At 55.0% G+C, this 22,261-nt stretch overlaps 1 protein-coding gene across 2 annotated transcripts; it reads left to right on the plus strand.

Annotated features, from left to right (window-relative positions):
- Positions 1–612: 612 nt before the first annotated feature.
- Positions 613–21,041, plus strand: RNF32 (ring finger protein 32). Of its 2 annotated transcripts, none has more exons than XM_037049504.1 (8): positions 613–696; positions 1,216–1,480; positions 2,833–2,999; positions 6,315–6,347; positions 6,892–7,016; positions 7,114–7,222; positions 19,988–20,155; positions 20,796–21,041. In XM_037049504.1, exons 1-8 carry the CDS (start codon positions 682–684, stop codon positions 21,036–21,038), a joined length of 1,125 nt encoding a protein of 374 aa, XP_036905399.1. In that variant the 5' UTR covers positions 613–681; the 3' UTR covers positions 21,039–21,041. The 2 variants fall into 2 exon arrangements, with proteins under 2 accessions (XP_036905399.1, XP_036905400.1); XM_037049505.1 differs by having other exon boundaries at positions 2,833–2,975.
- Positions 21,042–22,261: the final 1,220 nt, after the last annotated feature.

Here is a 22,261-nt window from a genome sequence, read left to right on the forward strand (position 1 = left end):
GCCCACAACACTATTTCCTAGATTACTTCAGCAACTCACTGTTTCTCCCCAGAATATTTTGGACTCTTGTCTAAAAGCTGAAAGGGCCAATACCAGAGTCTTCCAGGAAGGAAGTGAAGCAATAATAAGCTTGTTCAGAGTATCTTTGGTGGGAAAGGCCCACGGAAAATATGTTACAACGACTGTCTCATTTAATCCTAACAGTAAAACACACACACACACAACTGAGACTAAGATAGGAAAGGTAATTTGCCTGACAAACAGGTGGGTCAAGAGTGGATCCCAAGAGCGTCCCCATATTGTGCCTGCTCAAGGTGTGGATGAAGTGACGTCAGCCACGTTCCCCTTCTGCTCTCCCCCCCCCCAAAGGGTCCAATGCAGCTGGGCCCTGGGGAGCCCGCACTCGAGTCCCCACAGTGTAGGTGCTCACTCCCTCTGTCCCTCCCATCCCAGATGAGTGTCACCTCTGGAGGGCAGGTTGTTCTCAGTGCCCCTGGCCTTTGGGCCGAGGCTTTCTGCACGTGCGTGGAGCACCCGTCTGCTGAGAGCGGGGGGTTCTCGTCCTCACACGCGGTCTCACTCTGACTTCCTGCTGACTGCTTTCACAGGAGGGTGAGAGGAATGCAGTGGGGTCACGGGGTTGGACGCAGCCACGCAGGCAGCAGCACTTCCTGACTTGGCATGTCGACCAATAAGGTAGGCACCTCGGGAGCAGCCTACACGTGGCTTCGGTAGTGAGTATGTTTTCATCTGGCTGTGCGCAAGTGCACGGGACGGCTGCAGACCGTGTGCGCACAAGGGGCTGTCCGCTAGGCACTCACAGCAAGCCCCTCCCAGCTGCATGGCAACCTCGCTCCCCGTAGCTTTCCCCAACGCAGCGTTCTCTTTAGGACAAGAGAAGCAACATTCACCTGCAGCCTGATTTAATCAGAGTGAAAGAGAATGAGTCCGGGCACGTACATCCTTCGTGGGTCATAACAAATATATCCATATTGTAATTAGAGGCCTCGGTGATCAAATGAAGCGACGTTACTGTGTCGTCACCGTGGGTGCGGAGGCTGGGCTCGGCTCCAGCTCAGCTGGCAATGGGTCGCGCACTCTTCCCTGCTAGATTCGGTCTGGTGCGCTTTCAGGGTCCAGAATTAAAGCTTCAGTTTTCTTCCGAGTGACACGTTACGTAACGTTCTCTGTGTGCTGCTTTTCCCTGCGTTTCAGGGGCACTCGTGTCGACGCGGTAACTTAGCAATCACTGCGGTTGCTTTACAAGATCACATTTTACATGACCTTCAACTACAAAACCCTTCGGTGGCCAATCCTTCCCAGAAAAAGACACAGAAGAGAGAGAATGCACTCAAATCTTTAAAAAGAAATGCAAAAGCTGTAATAGACACAGGACTTCAAAGGAGGACACAAGGCCCCAGAGAGGCTGATCCAGAAAGAGAGTATGTTCTCGACCCCAAACCACCACCACTAACTTTAGGTAAGCTGATTTCATCATTCACATTTTGGCTTCTTCAAACTAAAGAATTTAGTTGAGACTGATAGTTTAATTTTCCTCAGACGGAAATACTTTGTAATCTTATAGAAAGAGACGTGCTAAAGTTTAAAAATGAAGACGGGGCCCTGGCTGGTGTGGTTCAGTGGACTGAGTGCTGGCCTGCAACCAAAGGTTCGCCGGTTCAATTCCCAGTCAGGGCCCATCAGGCCAGGTTTTCCGCTGTGGGGCATGAGCAAGAGGCAACCACATACTGATGTTTCTCTCCCTCTCTTCCTCCCTCCCTTCCCCTCTCTATAAAAATAAATAAATAAAACCTTTTTAAACACTTGGGCAGGTAAACAAAGACCACAGTAAGTAAGCATCTCTGCGTCCACACTGACAGAAGTGAGGGGGGAATGCAGAGAAAGCTCTCTGGCAGCAGAGTGACCCCTAACGCAGCAGAGGTGCTAGAGACAGGAAGTCGCTGTTCGGCGGCAGCGCGGTGAGAACACCCAACGGTGGGGAGCCCACGCTGCAACACGGCCCCACAGTGCCGCCCCCGGTCCGCACCACTGCAAGGGCACACCCACAGCTTGACAGAGGTGCAACGCAGGGCAGCCAGCACTGTACCGAGTGATCGGAGCAACCACCCCACAGAGAGACTCACCCCGATGTCAGGTGTCTCCCTACCCTGCGTTCTAAAAAGGGCGCGTTCTCGCCACAGTGCCCCTCCAAATTTAATCCTGAGGAAGCGTGAGACAACCCCAAATTGACAACAATCTACACGATTCCTAGCCAGTACCAACCAAAAGTATCAAGTCCAGAAAAGCAGATAAAGACTGAGGAACGGTCCCAGATGGTGGGAGACGAAGAGGACACGACGGCTGAGTGCAGTGTGGGGTCTGGGTCAGAAAAGGGGGCTGAGCGGGACAAGAGTGACGCCCACACAGGAGCAGACGGGCAGCATTAGGTCAACGCAAATTTCCTGGTTGGCCCTGCGTGTTAGCCTTTAGGGAAGCTGGACAAAAACACACAAGAATTCTTTGCAGTTTCTACAACCTTTTGCCAAGTCCGAAATTATTTTAAACGGGAAGTTAGAAACAGACAGGATTTTCAGAAGATGCGGAGAGTGGGAACAGGTGCATCTGGACACTGTGTCCCAGCACCAGTGCGACAGACACAGGGCCTGGCCCCAAGGGGCTGCCGCCATGCCCAACAGACACCTTCCCATTTCCCTCTGAACTGCTAGCAGCTGTCTCTGCTCCAGAAAGGGACAGAGGTCAGAGCCGTTAAAATTATCCATGGGCAGCACCACCCTGTCACCTACGTTTTTGCTCATATTGTTTTCACGTTAGCGCAGAAGCTGGGCCTGTTCGAACCCCCCCCACTGCCACTCTCGTCAGACGAATGGGACAAAGTGAGACAGAGGTCCGTCTCGCAGGGAGACTCCACGCAGCCCTGCCCGGTGTGCAAGGAAGAGTTCCAGCTGCGCCCCCAGGTGTGTAGCCCCAGCGTGCAGCAGGTGGGTGCGAGGAGCACGCCCAGCGGTCCCACTCCTGGGGGACACCGCGACACCGAACTGGGGCTGTTCTCACGTGGGCACTGTGAGCGAGGCACCGGGCACCAAGACAGACTCCAGGCTTCTCTTCTCCACTCCCTCCCCCAGGGGCCCTCAGACACTTAGGCCCTCTCCCACTCGTGAAGGCCACGTGCCAGCGGGAGCTGAGCCCCGCGCCGGGCAGGTCCACCCAGGCAGTGGGGACTCACGCTCAGGCACCGAGTCCAGAGGCCGAGCACCCCTGTGCTGCCAGCCTCGAAGGCTGGACAGAGGGAGCCCCAAGGACGGGGTGCAGAGAGGTGTCGAGGCCCAATGGGGTGGGGGGCAGGGCGCACAAAGGGATTTCCAAGCTGGTGTGTGAACCAAATATAAAAGAAAAACCGGGCTTGCCTATCTCAATAATCTGTGGGACATTCTGTAAGGCCTCTCGATCCCCACTCATGAATCTGTCACGGTGAGCCTGAGGGTTCCACAGACTGCTGCGCCCGTCCATGTCACAGCACACACTCGCACACACTCGCACACACTCGGTCGGCCTCGTTAGCTGAAGTCTGCAGTCGTGTCCCTTCCGAGCCACGGCCCCAGGACAGCGTCTCCCCCAGAGCGGCACCCGACGTTGGCGGGGAAGCACAGCAGGCAGAGTGAAAGGCAGGCGGCCCCTGCCGGGGGTGTAAACGCTCACACTGCATGTTCTCATCGGTTTCACTGTTACCGACTTGGCGCATAACGGAACTGTCGGTCTGTACGGACGCGAACTCACAGCCTGTTTCACACGCGCTCTGCCCCAGTTCTCTACGGGGACCTACCCGCGCGTCTGTGCGACTCGGGAATTTCGGAAGGATTTTAGCTCTTAAACCACAGGTTTACCATCTAGGACAACTTAACATTTTAATGTAACAAGAGAGGTAATGAAGCCACGAGGAGTCTTCCAGGCCCTGGTGACCTTTTTGTCTGTTTTTTTTTAATCATTCTGTGTTTTTCGGTGTCAGCTGACACACACGTCAGGTCAGCCTCGGATGCACACCCAGTGATTAGCCATTGTGTGACTTGCTAGGTGGTCATCCTGACGAATCCCGCACCCCCCGGCACCAGACACAGTCGCTGGAAGGCCACTGAGTCCCAGAACACCCCCCGTCCTGTGCTTCACCCCCGAGGACCGTTCCGTCACAGCCGGTCCCCGCACGCCCACCCCTTCACCCTCCTCACCCCTCCTCCCGACCCCCTCCCATCTGCCAACTGTCAGATGTTCTAGTATTTATGAGTCTGTTTCTGTTCTGCTTGTTCATTTAATTTGATTTTTAGATTCAGTTGTTGATAGATCCATATTTATTGCCATTTACTGTTCACATTTTTATCTTTTCTTCTTCTTAAAGAATACCATTTAACCAGCAGTCCCCAACATTTTTGGCACCAGCGACTAGTTTCATAGAAGACAATTTTTCCACAGACTGCTGAGAGGTGGAGGATGGTTTTGGGGTGATTCAAGCACATTACATTCAAGCTCACCTCGTGCTAGGTGGCCTGCTTCCTAACTGGCCCAGACTGGCACCGGCCTGCAGCCCGGAGGTTTGGGGGCCCCTGCCTTTAACGTTTCATCTAATAAATGGCTTGGTGACGAGGAACTCCTTTAGCTTCTCCTTGTCTGGGAAGCTCTTTATCTGTCCTTTGGTTCCAAACAACAGCTTCGCTGGCCAGAGTTGGCTTGGCTGTAGGTCCTAACTGCCCGTCACTATGAGTATTTCTCGCCACTCCCTCCCGGCCTGCAGCCTTTCTGTTGAGAATGCGGTGGACAGTCTTATGGGAACTTCCTCACCACGAACTGCTTTTCCTGACTACACTGGCAACAACCCGGGCTATCAAAGAGGGAGGGGCTGGTGTGCATCACACACAACGTTTCTTCCACTCGGTTTTTACTGATTTCTCACTGCATTCTACATTTTGTTTGGATGTGGACACAGAGACACCTGTGTTCGTTTGGCGTTTCTCGCTGTTGCTCTTGAAGTCTCTCCCTTAGTTCCAAGCAAGAGCTGGCATTTTTCTGACACTCACTGATTTCCAAGGGCTCTGACTGATGTCACGCGTCTGTGGGGCAGGGAAGCACGCTCGGGTCCAGCTGGACTCTGATCCTCACTTCCGAGGACGTTTTCTGTGCGCTTTCCACCACCTAGTCATTCCTTCTCGTTGTCTCAGAGAACGGGTGCCAACAGCAGATACCTGTGGACATTTACAAGTACACTTTAAATGTACAGAGTGTAACATTCTCCAGCACAGATCATCAAGCATCTGGTGATGAGACAGTCTGCAAGACCACTGGACTGGGTGCACAGCAGACTGCCTTCCATCACACGGCGGTCATTTCAAAGGACCGGCGTTCCTGCATTTTTCCCGTCCAGGCTCACTGCGGGCTGTGAGCTCCGAGGAAAGGCTCTCGGTTTCCGAGTCACATTTACTGCGCTACTTCTTTCGCTCTCCCCACTCGGGAAGAGAAGTGCTGACTGCGTGAAGGCAGGAGGACGGTCACCTTAAAACCTGGAAAGCCCTCCCGAGACCAGTGGCTGGTGTCCGAGACCTCACCCGCTGTCACCCAGAGAAATGTCCCTGCCCCCAGGGCCCGTGGCTGAGGCTCGCCCCCTGACGGGCATGACTGTCCTGGGCTTGTTCCTCCCTGCCTTCCCTTCCAGGAGAACCAACCGCCTCTGTCTTTATTGGGTCTAAGCCTCTGTCTTGTCACAACCCAGAATAGCGTCACTCCTTAGTGGGAATGTGGTCACAGAGAAGGAAGATTTTTCTTGTGACTGCACTTTCCCTGCATTTAGAAAACTAAAAGTGATTCACATGTATCTAGGACTTACTGCTATTTGAGCCTCAGAATTATATCTCAATAAAGCTGTGATTTGGTTGAACGAAGCCCTGAAAAAGGTGTGTGCTTACCCTTCTGTCCCCCCCGCCCCGCCCACCAGACTCGCCCAGGAAACGCATCCACGTCACGACTGGTTCATTTTTAAATATACAGTCATTCCAGTGGCTCAACAGCAACCTTCACTGGTGTGTCTGACGTTTAACTTGGCCTTTCCCACTGAGATTACATACCTGTGCCAGCCATGCTGAAGTTAAACACTAAACATCATGAACGTCAAGGTTATTAATCTGCTTTTTTAAATTGCCAAAGAAACAACACAGCTTAACTTTCAAACATTTGGTGTTTTTTCAATCAGTGCGTTTATGCTGCTTCTCTGTTAAACTAACTTAAACTTCAAACCTTTTGTCTCCCGGGGACAGGTGCTGCTCTCCTGTTCCCACGTGTTCCACAGGGTGAGTCGCCCGCCCCTCTCTGTCACCCTATGCACAGATGTCCCCCAGGCTGCAGTGGACGGGCTCCTCCTCCTCCCTGAGTCTCCCCAAAGGGACATTGGTTTTGTCTGTAAGCGCCGTTTGTAGCTGCAAGTATGACATTGGGCTAATTCATCAGTATCATTCATCCTGGTTAGAAAAAGCGTGAATTTTACGTGGCAAAGGAACGTAAATGTTTGTCTAGCAGACTGTTAGCCATGTCCATTACCGTGAGTGACAGCCCGCGTCCTGGGACTGAGCCAGGGCCACCCTGGATACAGCGCCCTCTGCCTTTACGCGGTCTGTTTTCCGAGGTTCTGCTGCATCTGCGTGTGTGTGCTTCTGAAGCACCACGTGGGACGAGCTGCGTGAGGAAGGTGTTACCCTCTGATGAAACTTCTGCACCATCTCAGTTGCACTAAGTCTCATAATTATGAGAGAAAGGAACACTATAATTACATTAGAAGTAAAAATGCTGTTTATAATCAATTACTCATGAAGACTTAAGGGAAATGTCTCTCTTCAGGCGTGCCTTCAAGCCTTTGAAAGGCTCACAGGTAAAAAAACCTGCCCCCTCTGCAGAAGGAACCAGTACCAAACCCGAGTAATTCACGACGGGGCCCAGCTGTTCAAAAGGAAGTGTGCGACAAGGTGAGAAGGACCCTGCCCCCGGGACCCCCACAGCAGTGGCCGCGAGGACACCACAGGTCCCGGGCCCTGACAGTCCCTCTCCAACCCCGCACTGCAGGATCCAAGCCTGCTGGAGGGGACACGTGGTCAGGAAGTGGTACCGAGACCTGAGAAGAACACTGCCACCCACAGATGCCAAGTTGAGGAGAAAATTCTTTGAAGAAAGGGTAGGTACAGACCCTTAACCCTCCAGAAACTTCAGTTTCTACGCTTTCTTTTAGCCATTATATATATATATATATTTTTTTTTTTTTTGGCTTAACAGTTTTCCATCACGTGTCCCATGCAAAAAAGACAGGCAAGGCAGAGGCGGGGGGGGGGGGCAGCGAGTCCTGGGTTCAAATCCCGGCTGAACCCTCACCAGCTCTGTGTGTCAGGAAAACCACAGCTGCCCGCCACCCCGGCTACGTCCTTCCTCTGCGACGTGGAGGGGCGACCTTCTGCCCTGCGGAGCCGTGCTAGGAGTCAGAGCAGCGTTCACAGCGGGCGCCGGGAAGCGGGCACTCACTGTGACCGTTCGTGTGCTGTTCCAGCTCCTGTCCATCACGGAATGGCAGGGCAGCGGGCGTTTGGACAGGGTGTCAGCTCGGGCCCTCAGGGGGACCCGTGGTCACATCCCAGGATACACGGAGTTTAGATCCCTGTCCTCTGTTTGGGGTCGTGAGTGACAAGAGTTAGTTACTCCTGGTCGTACAAAGGCCCCCCACCCCAACTATTCCTGCCCCTTGCTTTGAGGGAGGAGGGGGGCTCACTCACAGGCTCCTGGTTTCCTGGGACGCCCAGTGAGCCTCCTCTGCTGAGGTGCCAGTCCCTGGGCCCTCACACCGCCCTCTGACATCCATGGGTCCCAGCACCGCGCAGGGACCCTGGAGGAAGGGGACCTGGGCCTCGCTCTGTCACAGCTGACACTCAGTGCCTCCCCTCAGGCAGCCACCCCAGCAATGCAGGTTCTGCAGGGCAGAGAAGAGACAGGACTGTGGCTCAGTGCGATGTCTCAGAGAACCCGGGAACCCCCGCTCTGTCCTCAGCAGCAGGACAGCGTGCAACACCCCGTGCGAGCAAACCACTGAAACTGCTCATCTTGACGACAAAGCCGTCGAAGCCGGGGGTAGAGAGATGAGATGCCACGGTGCCACCCTGTCCTTGCACTTGGCAGTGTCCCCTCCCAGGAGGGCGGGGTGGGGCTAGCAGCAGGGGGAGGCTGTGGACAGGGGCTGCAGGTCCACATTTGTCCACGTTTCCATGTGGAACCATTACATGTCCAAGTCAGTCATGCCCCTTATTTAGGGAAAGGGGACAGAGTCCTTGTGAAAGACCCCATCCTGGTCTTTCCTGCAGAGCCCCAAACACCCTGGTTCTGCAGGAGAGGCAGCAAACCAGCTTAAACTGGTGAGTGACTGGCTCAAACTGGTGCGTGCTGCCTCCCTTCTCCTTAGGCCCTGAGCCTCTCCCCTTTGTCTGCCTGGAGAGCATAAGCTCGCCACCTCTGGATCTCAGGGCCGCAGAGGTCATCTACTCCTAGAAGTCCTTGTCCTCAGCCATGACGCTGTCTCAGCCTGCCCTGCGGCCCTCATGCTCACCACCATGGGGAACCCGGTCTCCTGGCCAGCTGGTGGTCTTCTCGGCACCGCCCTTCTTCCTCCACTGGGGACCGGTCACCCCTCCTTTGTCCTTCACTCCTGAGTCAGGGCTGCTTTGCATCCTTCCCTGGCACCCTGTCCAGGCTTTGCTCCGCCCTGCGTTCTCTCAGTCACTCTCCGTGATTCCAGAATATGACAGTGTTGGCTCTCCAAGCATAAGTGATTCATGATTTTCTGTGACATTTTAAAGGCAGGTCTGACGGTCACTTTAGCTTATATTTTTTCATCTGCACGCACTGTTCTAATACGTTTTAAAACTACAGGCTGCACGTGCTCCCTGCCACACAGAGCAAAGAGGCATGAGACTCAATGGACTGCATGTCCGCACACACACATGCACACGGCAATTTAGGACTTTCTCCCCAAATTGTTAATTTGCTGAGACCAGTCAGTTGCGCAACTTCGTAACGGCTCCCACTTTCTACACACAGCTTTGCTCTCCGGTTTCAATGGCCTCCAGGGTCCCGAGCTACTGCCGCCAGCTCCTCACCCTTCTCGGCGCTTCCCCTCCCCATTCCATACCTCTTGTTCACTCGCCCTACCTGGCCACGAGCACTGAAAACCTGCGGACCAAACCCCACTGCAAACACTCAAGGACTGCACTTCACGCAGCCCGCACTCCGCCCCAGCCGCCTGCCACCGTGCCTCCCTCCGGCCGAGGGAGCAGAGCCCAGAGGCCGGCTTCCCGCTGCAGGCCGGGCGCTTCCAAGTCAGCCACTGAGTCCCGGGCAGCTCCACAATTCTCCCTGCCTTCCAACTCAGTGGGACTGTTTCGTGGGCTACAGGCTCAGTGTAGGGAATGACATGCTAAGGTTTTAACCTACAGTTTTCAAATGCTGGCGTGTGCTCATGGAATCAAAAGCCTGAACCAGGCCACTGAGTTCCACGTGACCCAGGACTGCACTCACACGCCCAGACCACAAGGAAGACTCACGGCAACGACAAACAGGCGGCAACGTGCAGAGAGCGAGCGGCGGTGAGTTGGAGTGCCGTCAGCCGCTGGAGCAGAGGTCACTGAGGAGGAGGGCGTCCAGGTCTCGCAGCGCCGCCTGCTGACCCCTTCCAGGTCACAGGGAGAAAGAGGGTCTCCAGGACTGTAAGTCCGCTGCATCTACACCCAGCCAGCACCACACGCCCTCCTGTGACGACCTCACGGGGACAAGACCCGCCTGTGCACTCTCATGCCAAAACACGGAACCCAAACCCAGTTGTGAGAAAACGTGCAACCAAGTGAATCCAGAATGAGAGGCGTCCCACAAAGCAGCTGGCTCCGATGGAGAAACGCTGATGCCAAGCAGGAGGAGCAGTGGGGGGGAGGGCAGGAGCTGGGGGGGGCCACTCCACAGCACAGCAGCCTGGGGCTGCAGCACAGTCCCAGGACAGCAAGGTGGTGGTGGCGGTGCTTACCTCCCGTGATCACTCAGCGTAGACAGACCAGCTTCTCCCATCGCAAGGCTTACAATGACTCACAGGACAAAGGAGCAGGTTAAAGGCGAAAGGCCCACCACGCGCAGCCCATGAGAGGCGCCCTCCGGCGCCGAGGCCCCGCGGGCTCGAGTGCACAGGCAGGAGGCCCTCCGTGGGTGGAGACCAGGCGCACCGTGTGCACTTCCGGGTGCGTGTCTGGCAGGCAGAACGGACCTGACTCAGAAGCTCTGGCAAGGGACGAGGACCATTCCACACGATGAAGGGTCAGTTTCAGAGGACGTAACAAAAATGAACTCAAAATGAATTAAAGACCTGGAGCCACAGAATTCCTAGGAGAAAAGACAGAGAAAAGTCTCCTCTATGCTGGTCTTGGCAATGATTTTTTGGATATAACATGAAAAGTAAAAGCAAAAACAGCAAAATAAATAAGTAAATAAATGGGAGTAAAAAGCTTCTGCACGGCAAGGAAACAAGCAACAAAACGAACGGGCAGCCTGGGGGCAGGGAGATACCTGCAGGCCTTGCCCCGGACGAGGGCTGGACTGTCGAACTTGGAACTCCGTAGAGAGCCCTGGCCACTCAACAGCAATAAAACACAGTCTGACTGTGTGGTGAGCATAGACCTCAACAGACCTCTTCCCAAAGGAGACCCCCGGATGGCTGACAAGCACATGGAAACGTGCTCCACATCACGCGTCTCCAGGGAAACACACCCCCGCACCACACTGAGTGTGCACCTCAGCCGTTGGGGTGTCTGCCATCGAAAACCAGAGACAACCAGTGCTGGCGAAGATGCAGAGAACAGGGACCCGTGTGCCACATGCGGGGGTGAACCAGCCACTGTGGAACAGAGCAGGGGTGTTCCTCAAAAATTAAAAATAGAACCACCATATCACCCGGCAACCCTGCTTCTGAGGATCCACTCCAAGGACATGAGGTCAGGATCTCAGAGAGACGCCGCACCCCGTGACACCGCCGCATGTTCACAGCAGGTAAGACACGCAACAGCGGGAGGGGCCGTCCCAGGTGAGCGACGAAGATGGTGAGGACGGCCGCCAGGGTCTAGGCTGCTCTCAGCCGAGAGAAAGAGAGAAAGCCTGCTGCCGGCAGCGCCGTACACGGAGCCTGAGGGCACCACGCAAAGCGGAGTAAACCAAAGACAGAGACTGCAGGGCGCCACCCACAGGCAAGGCCGAAAGCCCAACTCCTGGGACAGCACGGGAGGCCGGCAGCTGCCCGGGGCTGGGAGACGCCGTTTCTGGTCACGGATGAATGGGCTCCGCAGCGCTAACCAGCGCCTGGCACCAGTCAGCACGACCGTGTCACGTGCTTGGAGGTCACTGAGAGGGTGACCCTTCACACTCTCCCAGCAGAAAAGCGGCGGTGACTGTGGGAGGGGACGTGGCTCCGGCTGACCTCACCATGGCGGCCATTTCAGTGTGTGGCCGTCCTGCACCATGGCGTCCTTTGCCTTAAACTCGCCCACGTTATGCTGGGCTGGCCAAAGAGCCCATCCAGTTCTGTCCGTAGAATAAAAGACACACTTTCATTTTCACCGGTAACTTACTGGTTTGGGTGTTGCGAGTGCATCGGCTACCTCCTGCATGGTACGATGCTGATTATTCTCCACATGGTCTCGATTTGATCACTATCCGCTTCAGCTGCTCTTCCCAACCGTGGCGCATCGTCCAGTGAGAAACCTCGGCGCAGAACTTCACAGACCGCTTCTGACACACGTGGTCAGTCTGATACACGCAGTCAGTCTGACACACGCGGTCAGTCACGGCACCTTATCCGCACGCTGCACAGACCTTCCTAGGCGTTTCCACTGGGTTTTTACCCTTCTTGAGATAGTAGAGTGTGATGTGCCGAAAATGTTCCTTATCTTCATCCACCTTCACTAGTACAATGGCTGCATGGAGGGTCACCAGTTCTGATGGTTTTTAAATACCTGCCGATGACAGATGTCACACGCTCACAGAATTCTTTCGAATGAAGTACAGGAAACGACGAGCTACTAGAGCCATCTTACAGGGAAGAGCAAACTTAGTACATCGAGAGGAAAAGTCACAGGGGGAGACACATGAAATGAAAGTGGAACTCCTGCTTTTCCAGAACTGACACGCACGCTCAAGTCCAGCTTCAGAAGACTCAGTGCCCATTCAAAAATAAATGCATTCCCAGCCACAACAAGCCCTGGCCCTCTCACGGCCCCTCGGCGGGGGCCCAGCTCTGTGACAGTCAGGGGACACTCCTGCAGAGGCGTGCCTCGAAGCTCAGCGTCTGAGTCCCGTCTCTCCACACACCTGCACCCCCGCCCACCACCGCCACCAAGCGCAAGGAACCAACAGCGGTCTAAGCCCCGGCCGCAGAAGCTACAAAGCTCACAGAGCAGGACGTGCAGCAGCCGGCCGTGTCAGACGCCTGGGGACACTGCAGGCTCTGACCGGGCTGGACGTGTGCACCAGCAGCCACAGTCCTCAGCCGTATGTATCTCCATGCTCACTGTTGGTGAGTGCTAAATCCAAGCAAATTCATTGTAGTTTAGTCTTAAAAACTGCAAGTGCATACTCCCAGGAGAGGTAAGTCATGTGACATCCCACGGTCAGGGGTAGCGCACAGTGGCTACACAGCTTCCAGCAGCCCAGGACTCAGAAGTGGCAGTGGGACCTCCCTCCTCCCCTGAAGCCTGTGCACCTGTGTACCCACCGTCCCCAGACCGCTGGGACTATCGGAATCATCTCGGAAAGAACAACTGGAAGAAGCAGAAGCACACCACAGAAGCAGGCCTACTTGGCCACACACTAAAGGAGATTACTGAGAAGACATACAGCTGTACACAAATTTCACTCCACTGAGTTACTTTTCTCCCCACCTGGCAAGGGGTGAAAACTTCTCCGCCATGCTTGGGAACCACTGGGTTAGACCAACGATAAGTGACCTTCAGGGAAAAAGTCTAATCAATAGGGGGTAAAAAGCAAAGAGGGATAATAGGAAGATATTTTTAGGCACAATAAATTAGGAAGTGCTTGTTTCCTTTAAAGTTTCAAGAGCTGGAGAAGATGGATATGTCTTTAATACCCTAGATTAGATTAGCTGAGGCCATTCTATTTTTACAAATCAATCTGTCTTCCCCGTGAAAGAACTGCGGCCTTGTATTTCCACTCTCCTTACAGGGGCAGTTAATGAAGTCTCTTCTTACTTCAGTTCTCCTGTATCTACTGGGTGTTAACTAATTAAAAACTTCAGAGGGCGCCTTTCCAGAAACGCTAATGCCTCCACCCACAGAACTCCCTTTCACAGACTCGCCGTGCTGTGAGGTGTCACTGGCTCATCCCTGACAAAAGTACGCGGGAGCAGAGCGACGCGGTTTCCTTCAAAGAGACGGCGGTCCTGGGCTAAAACCCGAGGTCTGCACCCGTGGGCGAATGTCGGGAACTGAGCTGGAGTCAGCAGTGCCCGTCACAGGGGCACGGGAGCTGTGAGGACAGTGCAGCAGTCCCGGGGCACAGGGAGCTCAGATCAAAGCCCCCGGGGAGTGTCCGGAGCCGCGCGCTCACGCCTGTCAGTGGCGCGCACAGAGGGGCCGAGTGCTGCCCAGAATGCGGCGGGCGGCGGTCGTTGAAAGCCTTTGATCCTTATCTGGAAGCTCTGCAAGCGTATGTCATATAACTGAGGCATGGTTTTTTATGGCTGCAATTAAAACTTTTCAAATGCATTATATTATCTCCACCCAGCCTAAAAGTCCTGACTGTTGTTTAGAAAGTTAGTGACTTGTCAGAGCCGTGGTCGGCTTCAGGGGCCGCCGGCTCCCACACCCTCCCGTGAGATCTCTCTTCCTTTTTTCATTTACATCTCACCAAACAGCGTAATGGTCCGAAAGTTTGCTTAGTGCTCTGAGCCCCTTTATCACCCAGAGATGGCAAACATTCTGTTGCTAACTTGAAGAGGCTCCAAGCAGCAAGACTGCAAGGATATTAAACCAGTAAAAGCTTATCAACGGATTCATTGATATGCTGTAAATTCCAGGCTTTTCATTTTGCTTTTGAGGGCGGCCCTAAGTCAACACATTAGTAAGCAATTTGCTGACATCAAGATGGATGGCTCCGAGAGGCCTCCTGGGCAGACAGAGTTCACCTGGGCACTTTGTAACGTTCAACCTGCGCGTCACTTGTAATGACCAGGAGCCGCTTTACATATCGCCAACCTAGACTCTCAACCACTTACCAAATATCTGAAATATGAGACTTAAAAGGAAAATACATGAAGATGGTCACTCTCATTGACACTGGAAACTTGACACATTTTGTCTACTTCTATAGAAAAATAGTGACCATTATTTTTTATTAAAAAGTAGCACTCGGGTGTCTTTTGCAGGGTGGGGAGGGGGCTGAGAGGAGCTAGGTCTTGCCCTTCGTTTATTCAGGGCGTCTGACCCTCGGAGCAGAGGGAGTTAGCAAAGGCAGGTGGCGGTGAGCATGTGAGAACTTGGTATTTAAGAAATATTTCATAAAAGCTACACTTAGCACACGGCTTTGAAGTGGCCAAAGTAGGTAGTCAATACATATATTTAACTCTGAAATGTTTCCCTTGCTAACTTTCAAACACTTGAAGCTACGAGGATGAAGACACTCACACCAGCTCACATTGAGAAACCTGACTGAAGTTCACACTGAAGGCTGTTCCATACACTTATTAACACGCCAATATCAAGGTTATGTTACAAGCTGAACCCCCATCTTTTGTGGCATCTCCAGACGGGCAATCACTTCAAAACCACTCCACATCCTGTTACTTGTCAACCCCAAAAGGACCATCGCCCCGCACCTCTCCCGGGTGCACACCAGGTGCGTTTCTACCCCACCGCCAGCCCTGCTGAAAACGTGTACTGAATGTCCAGGGCCTCATGGAGACGAGTGAGGTTCTTCCTCGAATCCAAGGAACCCCTTTGGGCAAACAAGCACACACCAGAAAAAGGAAATAGCATCCAGCCGTGAGCAGTGTCAGAGGCAGGGCCAGAGGTGCTCCGAGAGTCGAGAGTGGAAACTCACTTCAACCCAAGCACGTGAGGACAGACAGGCGCAAGGTCACAAAGACGGAAAGGAGTCGGCACCTGCGGACTCACGCAGGGAAGCAGGGAGGGCGACAGGTGGCATGAGGCCCGCAGGCCCTCAGCCTCCAGAGGGGGTGCGGATACCACGCTGGAGGAAGTGAGAGGTGGGAGGGCCGTGCCAGCGACACCGTGGGCACCAAGTGCCGGCCACCTCCCAGACCAGCATGCAGCCCCACTGCGGTCTCCAGGCCAAGCGAGCGGGCGCAGAGCCTGCCAGAAGAGCTGCGGTCCCAGAGCACCGACGCCAGGCTCCAGGCACTGCTCCGGGCCGCGCGTTGCTCCCGGGGCCTGAGCTGATCGGGGAAGTTCAAGTTGTTCAGCTGAGACAGAATAAACTGCCATTAATAGTCTTCAGCCACCACCACATATGAAGAGAATCATTATTTGTCTCATTGACAAAATGTCATGTAATTTAGGATTAAGTGACAACTTCGATTTTTTTATTTTTATTTTTTATTGATTTAATCTTTATTATATTTTTCCATTCCCACCCAGTCTCCTTATATCCCCCTCTGCCCAGCAATCACTGCTGCTGTCCATGTCCACGAGTCCTTCTTCCTTCTCACGCATCCCCCCACCCCTAGCCTCCCCCCCACCACCAGCTGTCATCTGCTCTCCGTCTAAGACCGTCTATGAGTCTGTCTGTCCTGCCTGTTTGCTTTGTTCATTAGGTTTCACGCAGGAGTGAGATAATGAGGTATTTGTCTTGCACCGCCTGGCTTATTTCACTTAGCATTATGCTCTCTACTTCCACCTTCCTGTTGCAAAGGGTAGGAGCTCCTTCCTTCTTTCTGCTGCATAGAATTCCATTGTGTAAATGAACCACAGTTTTTTGATTCACTCATTTACTGATGGGCACTTAGGCTGTTTCCAGCACTTGGCTATTATAAGTTATGCTACTATGAACATTGGGGTGCATAGGTTCTTTCTGATCGGTGTTTTGGGGTTCTTAGGGTATAATCCCAGCAGTGGAATTGCTGGGTCAACACACAGACCCATTTTCCGTTTTCCACAGTGGCTGCCCCAGTCTGCACTCCCACCAACAGCGCACTAGGATTCCCTTTTCTCCACAACCTCTCCAACGGGATGTTTGTTGATTTGTTTTTGATGGCCATTCTGTGAAGTGGCATCTCGTTGTGGGTTTAATTTGCATCTCTGATGGCTATCGATGCTCATCATCTTGTCATATGTCTCTGGGCCCTCTGTGTGTCCTCCTGGGAGACATGTCCGTCCAGGTCCTGTGCCCATGTTTTAACTGGCTTGTTTGCTTTTGGGCATTGAGTTTTGTGAGTACTTCATACATTTCAGACATTAACCCCTTATCAGATGTGTCAGCCAGGAAACAGTTCTAAACAACCTGTTGATCAAAAGAACTTGGAACAGAAACAAACACACCAAGAACTGAACCGAACCTGGCTGGGTCCAGACGGGGAGAATGTAGCAGGCCTGCACCACACCGACCAGCAGGAAGACCCAAGTCCCCAGAGCCAACTGCGGCTGCGAGCTCACGGGGGCGCCCCAGAGGGAGCCCAAGATTCGGCGGGGAAGTCCGCTGGCTTTGCCAGGATGGATTCGCAGACCTTGGGCCTGGGCAAGCCCGCGCCCCCGCGTGGACTGGGCCCATGGCCCGGGCAGTGCCGTCGACACAACGCGCGCTCAAGGCGCCCGCCGCACCTCCGGAGAACACGTGCTCACCGTGCCCTCGAGGTGGTGTTGGCACGGGCGCCCAGGAGACTAGGGACGCCGTGTGGGCCAGTCAGAGCCTCGCGTGGCCAGCCCAGGAGCCCAACCACACGGCAGGGAAAGCGCTTACCGCGCAGGCGCAGAAGCACCGCGTGCCTCCCAAACCCCGCCTCCCGAAACCTTCAGTGTGTGTTGGGGGCGGGGCGCTCCCCGGCCCCGCCCAGTGTCTTACTCGAGATCACGAGGCTCTGACAGGCCAGCGGTGCAGGACGTGGGCCGCTAGGCCCCGATGGAGCACAGCCCCGCCCTCGCCCCTCCCCCTCCCCCTCCCGGGGTCACCCACCTCGGCCACACTCTGCGGCCACATCCTCGAGGGCACAGCGCAGAGGGGCTCCACACGACGCGGCGTCCGGGCCCCAGGAGGTTTCAGCCCCCGAGAAGCACAGCCGGGGCCGCCAGAGCGACGGGGCCGGAAGTCCTACCGCCACCGCGGGCGAGGAGGCGGCCCCACCCAGCCGGTCTGCCCGCCGCGACGTCCTCTACACTGGACGAGACGTACCTCCCGACAGAACAGGACGTCTCTTCGGACATGACGTACCTCCTGACGTCTCCTTACGTGACGTGAACACGCAGGCGTAGAGTGTAGTGCGGAGCGGCAGCCGTAGAGCAGGGCGCACTCGTGCGACTGGGGGTTGCTGCTGGGCTCAGGCCTGCGCATCCCGGGGCATGTGACCGGGGCATGTGACCGCACCACGACTCCGTCACGTCCAGTGCGTACCCGTGAGCAGGGGAAAGGCGCCGGTGCTGACGGCCCTACTGCTCCACGTGCTCCCTGCACCGTTACCCCTTGAGTGTGTGCTCTTCGTGCGTGTGCCGAAGTCGGCCGCGCAGCGGTGTCCGGGTGGCACGGCGGCCTAGGCACCAGGTAGTTGGTCCCACTGCCATTCGCGGTAGATCGGCCTTCAAAGGGCTGATGAAGGACTGGCTACGCGTCTGTGCCGCGGACGACAGGGCCCCTGCCGGTGAGGAGCCCCCGGCCTGCGCTGTCGCAAACAGGCAGCCGCGGGCCACTGGTGCCTTCCAGCCCTGGATCGGACGGGCTGAAAACACACCATGCACACGGCTCGGCAGGGCTGGAGGGGGGGAGGGGGGGGACTGGAAAGCGTCTCTTGTAGCTCGTTCAATTTGATACCTTGTGAAATGCTCATGGCCGGGGTATGGTGGGTTAAGTAAAAACATCATGAAAAGTAATTTCACCTCTTTAAACCCTTTTTAAAATCGGCCCTGGAAGTTTTAAGATTGCCAATGTGGGGAAGGTTCCATTTCTCTCGGGCAGGGCCCACCTACAGCAGCTTGAAGTCTTACGTTTTAGGAAGTTCTAACAACAGTCGGGCTCGGGAGTTTTTTTAAGAGTATCGTACACCCTCACTCTACCTTCCCCCGTGCACCCGCACTATTTCCAGTCTGCTTCGTGAGATCTGCTCAAGAGCGAATGCCCATAAGGGCATTTTCTCCCCCATCAGCCAGGTCTGCACAACTGAATGGAAGCCCCAAGCCAGCCCTTCCCCGCCCCCTCGCCCGGGGACTCCTGGAGGCCCCGCATCAGGCCTTGCTCACCCGCCTCGGTGCTTCTGTTAATGCAAATATTCCCCCCAAATCCTGCAGAACTCACAGGAAAAGGGGCAAACCATCGGCAACCAAAACACTCACAGGAACAACCAGTCTCCATAAAAAGCCTAGTAAAGTTGAAGACACGTTAACTTTCTCATAAATCAGTATCTATAGGACTTTACATTTTTAAAAAAGGGGGTGACGGCCTCCTGCCAGAAGGGCATATGCGGGAGGGTTGGAGGCTTCCTAATTCTGGAAGTTAAAATTTGCAGAGAGCAGGGCAGTAAAGATTCCCAAATTAGGGCCCATGGCCAAACCTGAGTCCAGAGGAGCCTGAAAGGTGTCAGGCTGGACTGCTTTGCAGTAGCAACTGCCACCTCATAGTGGCACAAATACGAGCCCAACGGGGGACGTCACCCCAGCATCCACTACCTGCATTATCTAGAATTGTTCCACCTTACTAGTCACACAGGAGCAAATTCACCCCGCAAATCCCGCCCTGCAGGGAGGTCCACCTCGGGTGTGCTTGTGCTGGCAGTTCCGGTCCCTGCCAGCAGGAGGCGATAGCACCACACCCCACAACCCACGCTGTCCAGTTAAATCGTTTGTCACAAGGTGTCTCGGCTTCTCTAAATCTTGGGTCAAAATGATAGTGCTTTATAGAAAGAACTGAGCTTGGAGGAACATTAGAGGCCGTATCTACACACACTACCATCAAATCAAACTTTTTAAAAGTTAGAGATGAACTGTAATACGCTGCCCCTATGTCTCCGCTAGCAGTAAAAGAACCCTACATCCTAGGGATCTGGTCTGTAGTGACGGGCAGACAGCCGTCCGTCACTTGAATGCATCAGCTTCTGTTCAGAGATCTTAAGGTCCTTAGGGCATGGGGGTTTTCAAATCGTGATTTCAGAGCTCGGCAAGAACAGACTGAAAAGCCCGTGTAATAGAAGGTGATCATCTTTCTCTTCATTTCCCTTTTTATGGTCACGCTAAAACAGTAACTCATAATCTGCAACCACGGTGGGAAGGCGACCGGCAAACAGAGACCCACAGACCAGCTCTGGTCACCAGCTGTCCGGGAGCGGGAGGAAACTGCGGCATTGTGCTGCCACTGTCCTCTTCAAGTGACAGTGAAGGGTGCCAGGGCAAAATGACACACAGCTAATTTCATAAAATTCTAGCTCCTTTCTCCTGTCAACTTTCAATGTCGGTGTCTTCCTTGCTGACAGCCACCAGGGTGAACAACCAGATGGCCTTGTGGGTGATCTCTCGGTATAAGTTTCCTGGATGTGGGGTCATTGAGCAGAGAGCCACATGCTGGCTTCCCAAAAAATATTATTGGAAGGCAGAGACCTGGGTGGAGTTGATGCAGAGGGTGGTGGGGACTCCAGAAGGTGCTCCCCTCCCCCCACTCCCCGAGTCCCCGAGCTCAGGTGAGCGGCTCCTGTCCTCAGTTCACGGAAATCAGCCAGCGCATGCTCTGCTCCTACCACACGGACATCGACGAGCTCCTGGCAGAGGTGGACCACTGCCTGGCCGTCAACCGCAGCGTCCTGCAGCAGCTGGACCAGCAGTGCGGCCGCAGGCTCACCGACGACGACTGGCAGAAAATCCAGACGCAGGTAGGCTTTGCTCGGTGACCGGGGCAGCTTGGTGACCAGGGCTCGGTGGCGACCTCGGAGGGAGACCCAGGGCCCCACGGACCTTCGCCACCCGCTCCGGGTGGTGCACCTTGCTCCGGGGCAACCGCAAGGCCCTTCGGCTGGGGATTCTGCTGAGGATGCCGATCTGTGAGCGGTAGAAACACCAAAGGGAACGGCCCCACTGCGAGGCCGCCCCCCACTGTCTCCTGGCCTCCCCTTGGGTCTGCAGTGGCCTGGAGAATCCAACTGAGGAAAAACTGACCCGAGCATCCTAAACACAGGACCATTTATAAAGGTGTTTTGCAGCTGCACTGAGGTGAGGCTTCTGAAAAAGCCGCCCCCCCCACCCCACCCCGCCACCCCGTTGCTTCATTAACGAGAAACCTAGATTCTCAACACGACGTGTGATAAAGGATTGTCTTTAAATTTCCCAGCACAGGCGGGTCACTCTCCCCTTTCACTCCTCACACGAGTAGCAGAGAACGTGCACACCAGCACCCACTTGGCATTGCGTGCGCACACAGGACGCCCCTAGTTTTTTGCAGAGGGCCTGGTCTTAGGCGCTCCGACCAAGCCCCCGGGCGCCCGCGGTATCGCTCATGCCTCCCCTGTGTTGCAGGCTCTGCTCCGGGACACCCACGAGTGCTCCATCTGCCTCACGCCACTGTCCGTGGGCCCCAGCGGCCCCTCGGGGATGGACAGCAGTGCGTCCGCGCGGCCCACGGTGCTCCTGTCCTGCTCACACATGTTCCACCACGCCTGCCTCCTGGCCCTGGAGCGGCTCTCCTGGGGGGACGCCTCTCCCTTCCATGCCTGTCCCCTCTGCCGCTCCTGCTACCAGAAGAGGATTCTGGAAAGTTGAGTTCACAGGAAGGAAAAAAATCCCATGATTCTGGGGCAAGTGGACCTTAATTTGGGATGAACTGAGAGAGGCTGGGGCTGAGCATGACAGTATAAACTGTTCTGCAGTGAAGAAAATGTTTAATACTTGTACATGGGAAGCATAACTATATTTTAAAAGCTGACCACTGATCCAATTTTTGTCTTTAAAGAAAGAAAACTTCAAGTGCATGAGTTCAATCAGCTGAAGTAAGACAGCTAAAACTTGAGTTTCTGAGGCCCCGTGCCTCGCCGACCTGCTGTGCATCCAGCAGACCCACGGGCACTCGGGAGAGCACGCACCTGCCCTCCCCCAGGCAGGCCGGCTCCCCGGCCAGCTCTCGAGGCTCTGGGCAGCACCTGGGGTGTGGCTGCTGCCCGTCACAGGTGTCTGACCGCCCAGGACCTCCTGCCCCTCCGCCACCAGAACCCTCAGAAGGAAAGGAACTACTTTCCTTCTTGGTGTGATATGACCCTCCCGGCGGCACTTGTGTGTGTAAACCCGAACATAAAAATAAACTGCTCCGCATTAGGAGACAGTCAACCACCTTTTCACGACGCCCCGTTTGAGCTCAGCCTTAACGAAATCCATAACCTCTTGATGGGCAGCGTCCTGACCCTAGGGGGCTCTCCCTAGGACCAGGGTGATGACGGTGCCAGGGACAGTTGTGAGGGTCATACACCCCGCAGCTGCCAATAAACGAGGTCCCAAGTCCCAGCAGCGGGATGAGGGGACGTGGTGGGACAGGGCTGAGCAGAGGATCTGCTTTCCGTAGCTGCCACATCACTCACGTCTCCTGCCAGCTCCTGGCTCCTGGCTGGTGGCCTGACGTCCCCTGTGCCCTGGGTCCCCAGTGAGTGCCCTCGCCTGCTGGGAAGGGCAGATGGCAGTCTGCTTGGGCGTTCAGGACCACATGGCTGCAGCCCCAGCCACCCGTGGCACGAGGTAGAGTGCCAGCGGGGTGGGGGGGGACCCACAGGTGGACGAGAATGGGCGTGCCGGTGTCCAGCCCCCAAGCTGTGCAGGGAGAAAAGCTAAAGTGAACCTTCCTGCCTATTATGTCCCTCATCCTTTTAAAACACCAGTCTGGTCTGTTTTGCTGCTGTCGCCTGTGCACCCGTCACTCCTGAGGAAACGCTCCAGCGTGTCACCTGAGGGGGCTCCCGTCGCCCAATGTGCAGACTTGGAGGACAGCAGCCAGCACG

This window comes from Sturnira hondurensis, unplaced genomic scaffold (assembly GCF_014824575.4).
Source record: "Sturnira hondurensis isolate 20B ecotype Veracruz unplaced genomic scaffold, ASM1482457v3 Scaffold0006496, whole genome shotgun sequence".
Lineage (NCBI taxonomy): Eukaryota > Metazoa > Chordata > Mammalia > Chiroptera > Phyllostomidae > Sturnira > Sturnira hondurensis.

Excerpts from the sequence above, each read along its gene's own strand:
- RNF32 (XM_037049504.1), top strand. Across the intron at positions 6,348-6,891 it reads GTTCCCACGTGTTCCACAGG|GCGTGCCTTCAAGCCTTTGA; the intron begins GTGAGTCGCCCG and ends GTCTCTCTTCAG. Across the intron at positions 7,017-7,113 it reads AAAAGGAAGTGTGCGACAAG|GATCCAAGCCTGCTGGAGGG; the intron begins GTGAGAAGGACC and ends CCCGCACTGCAG.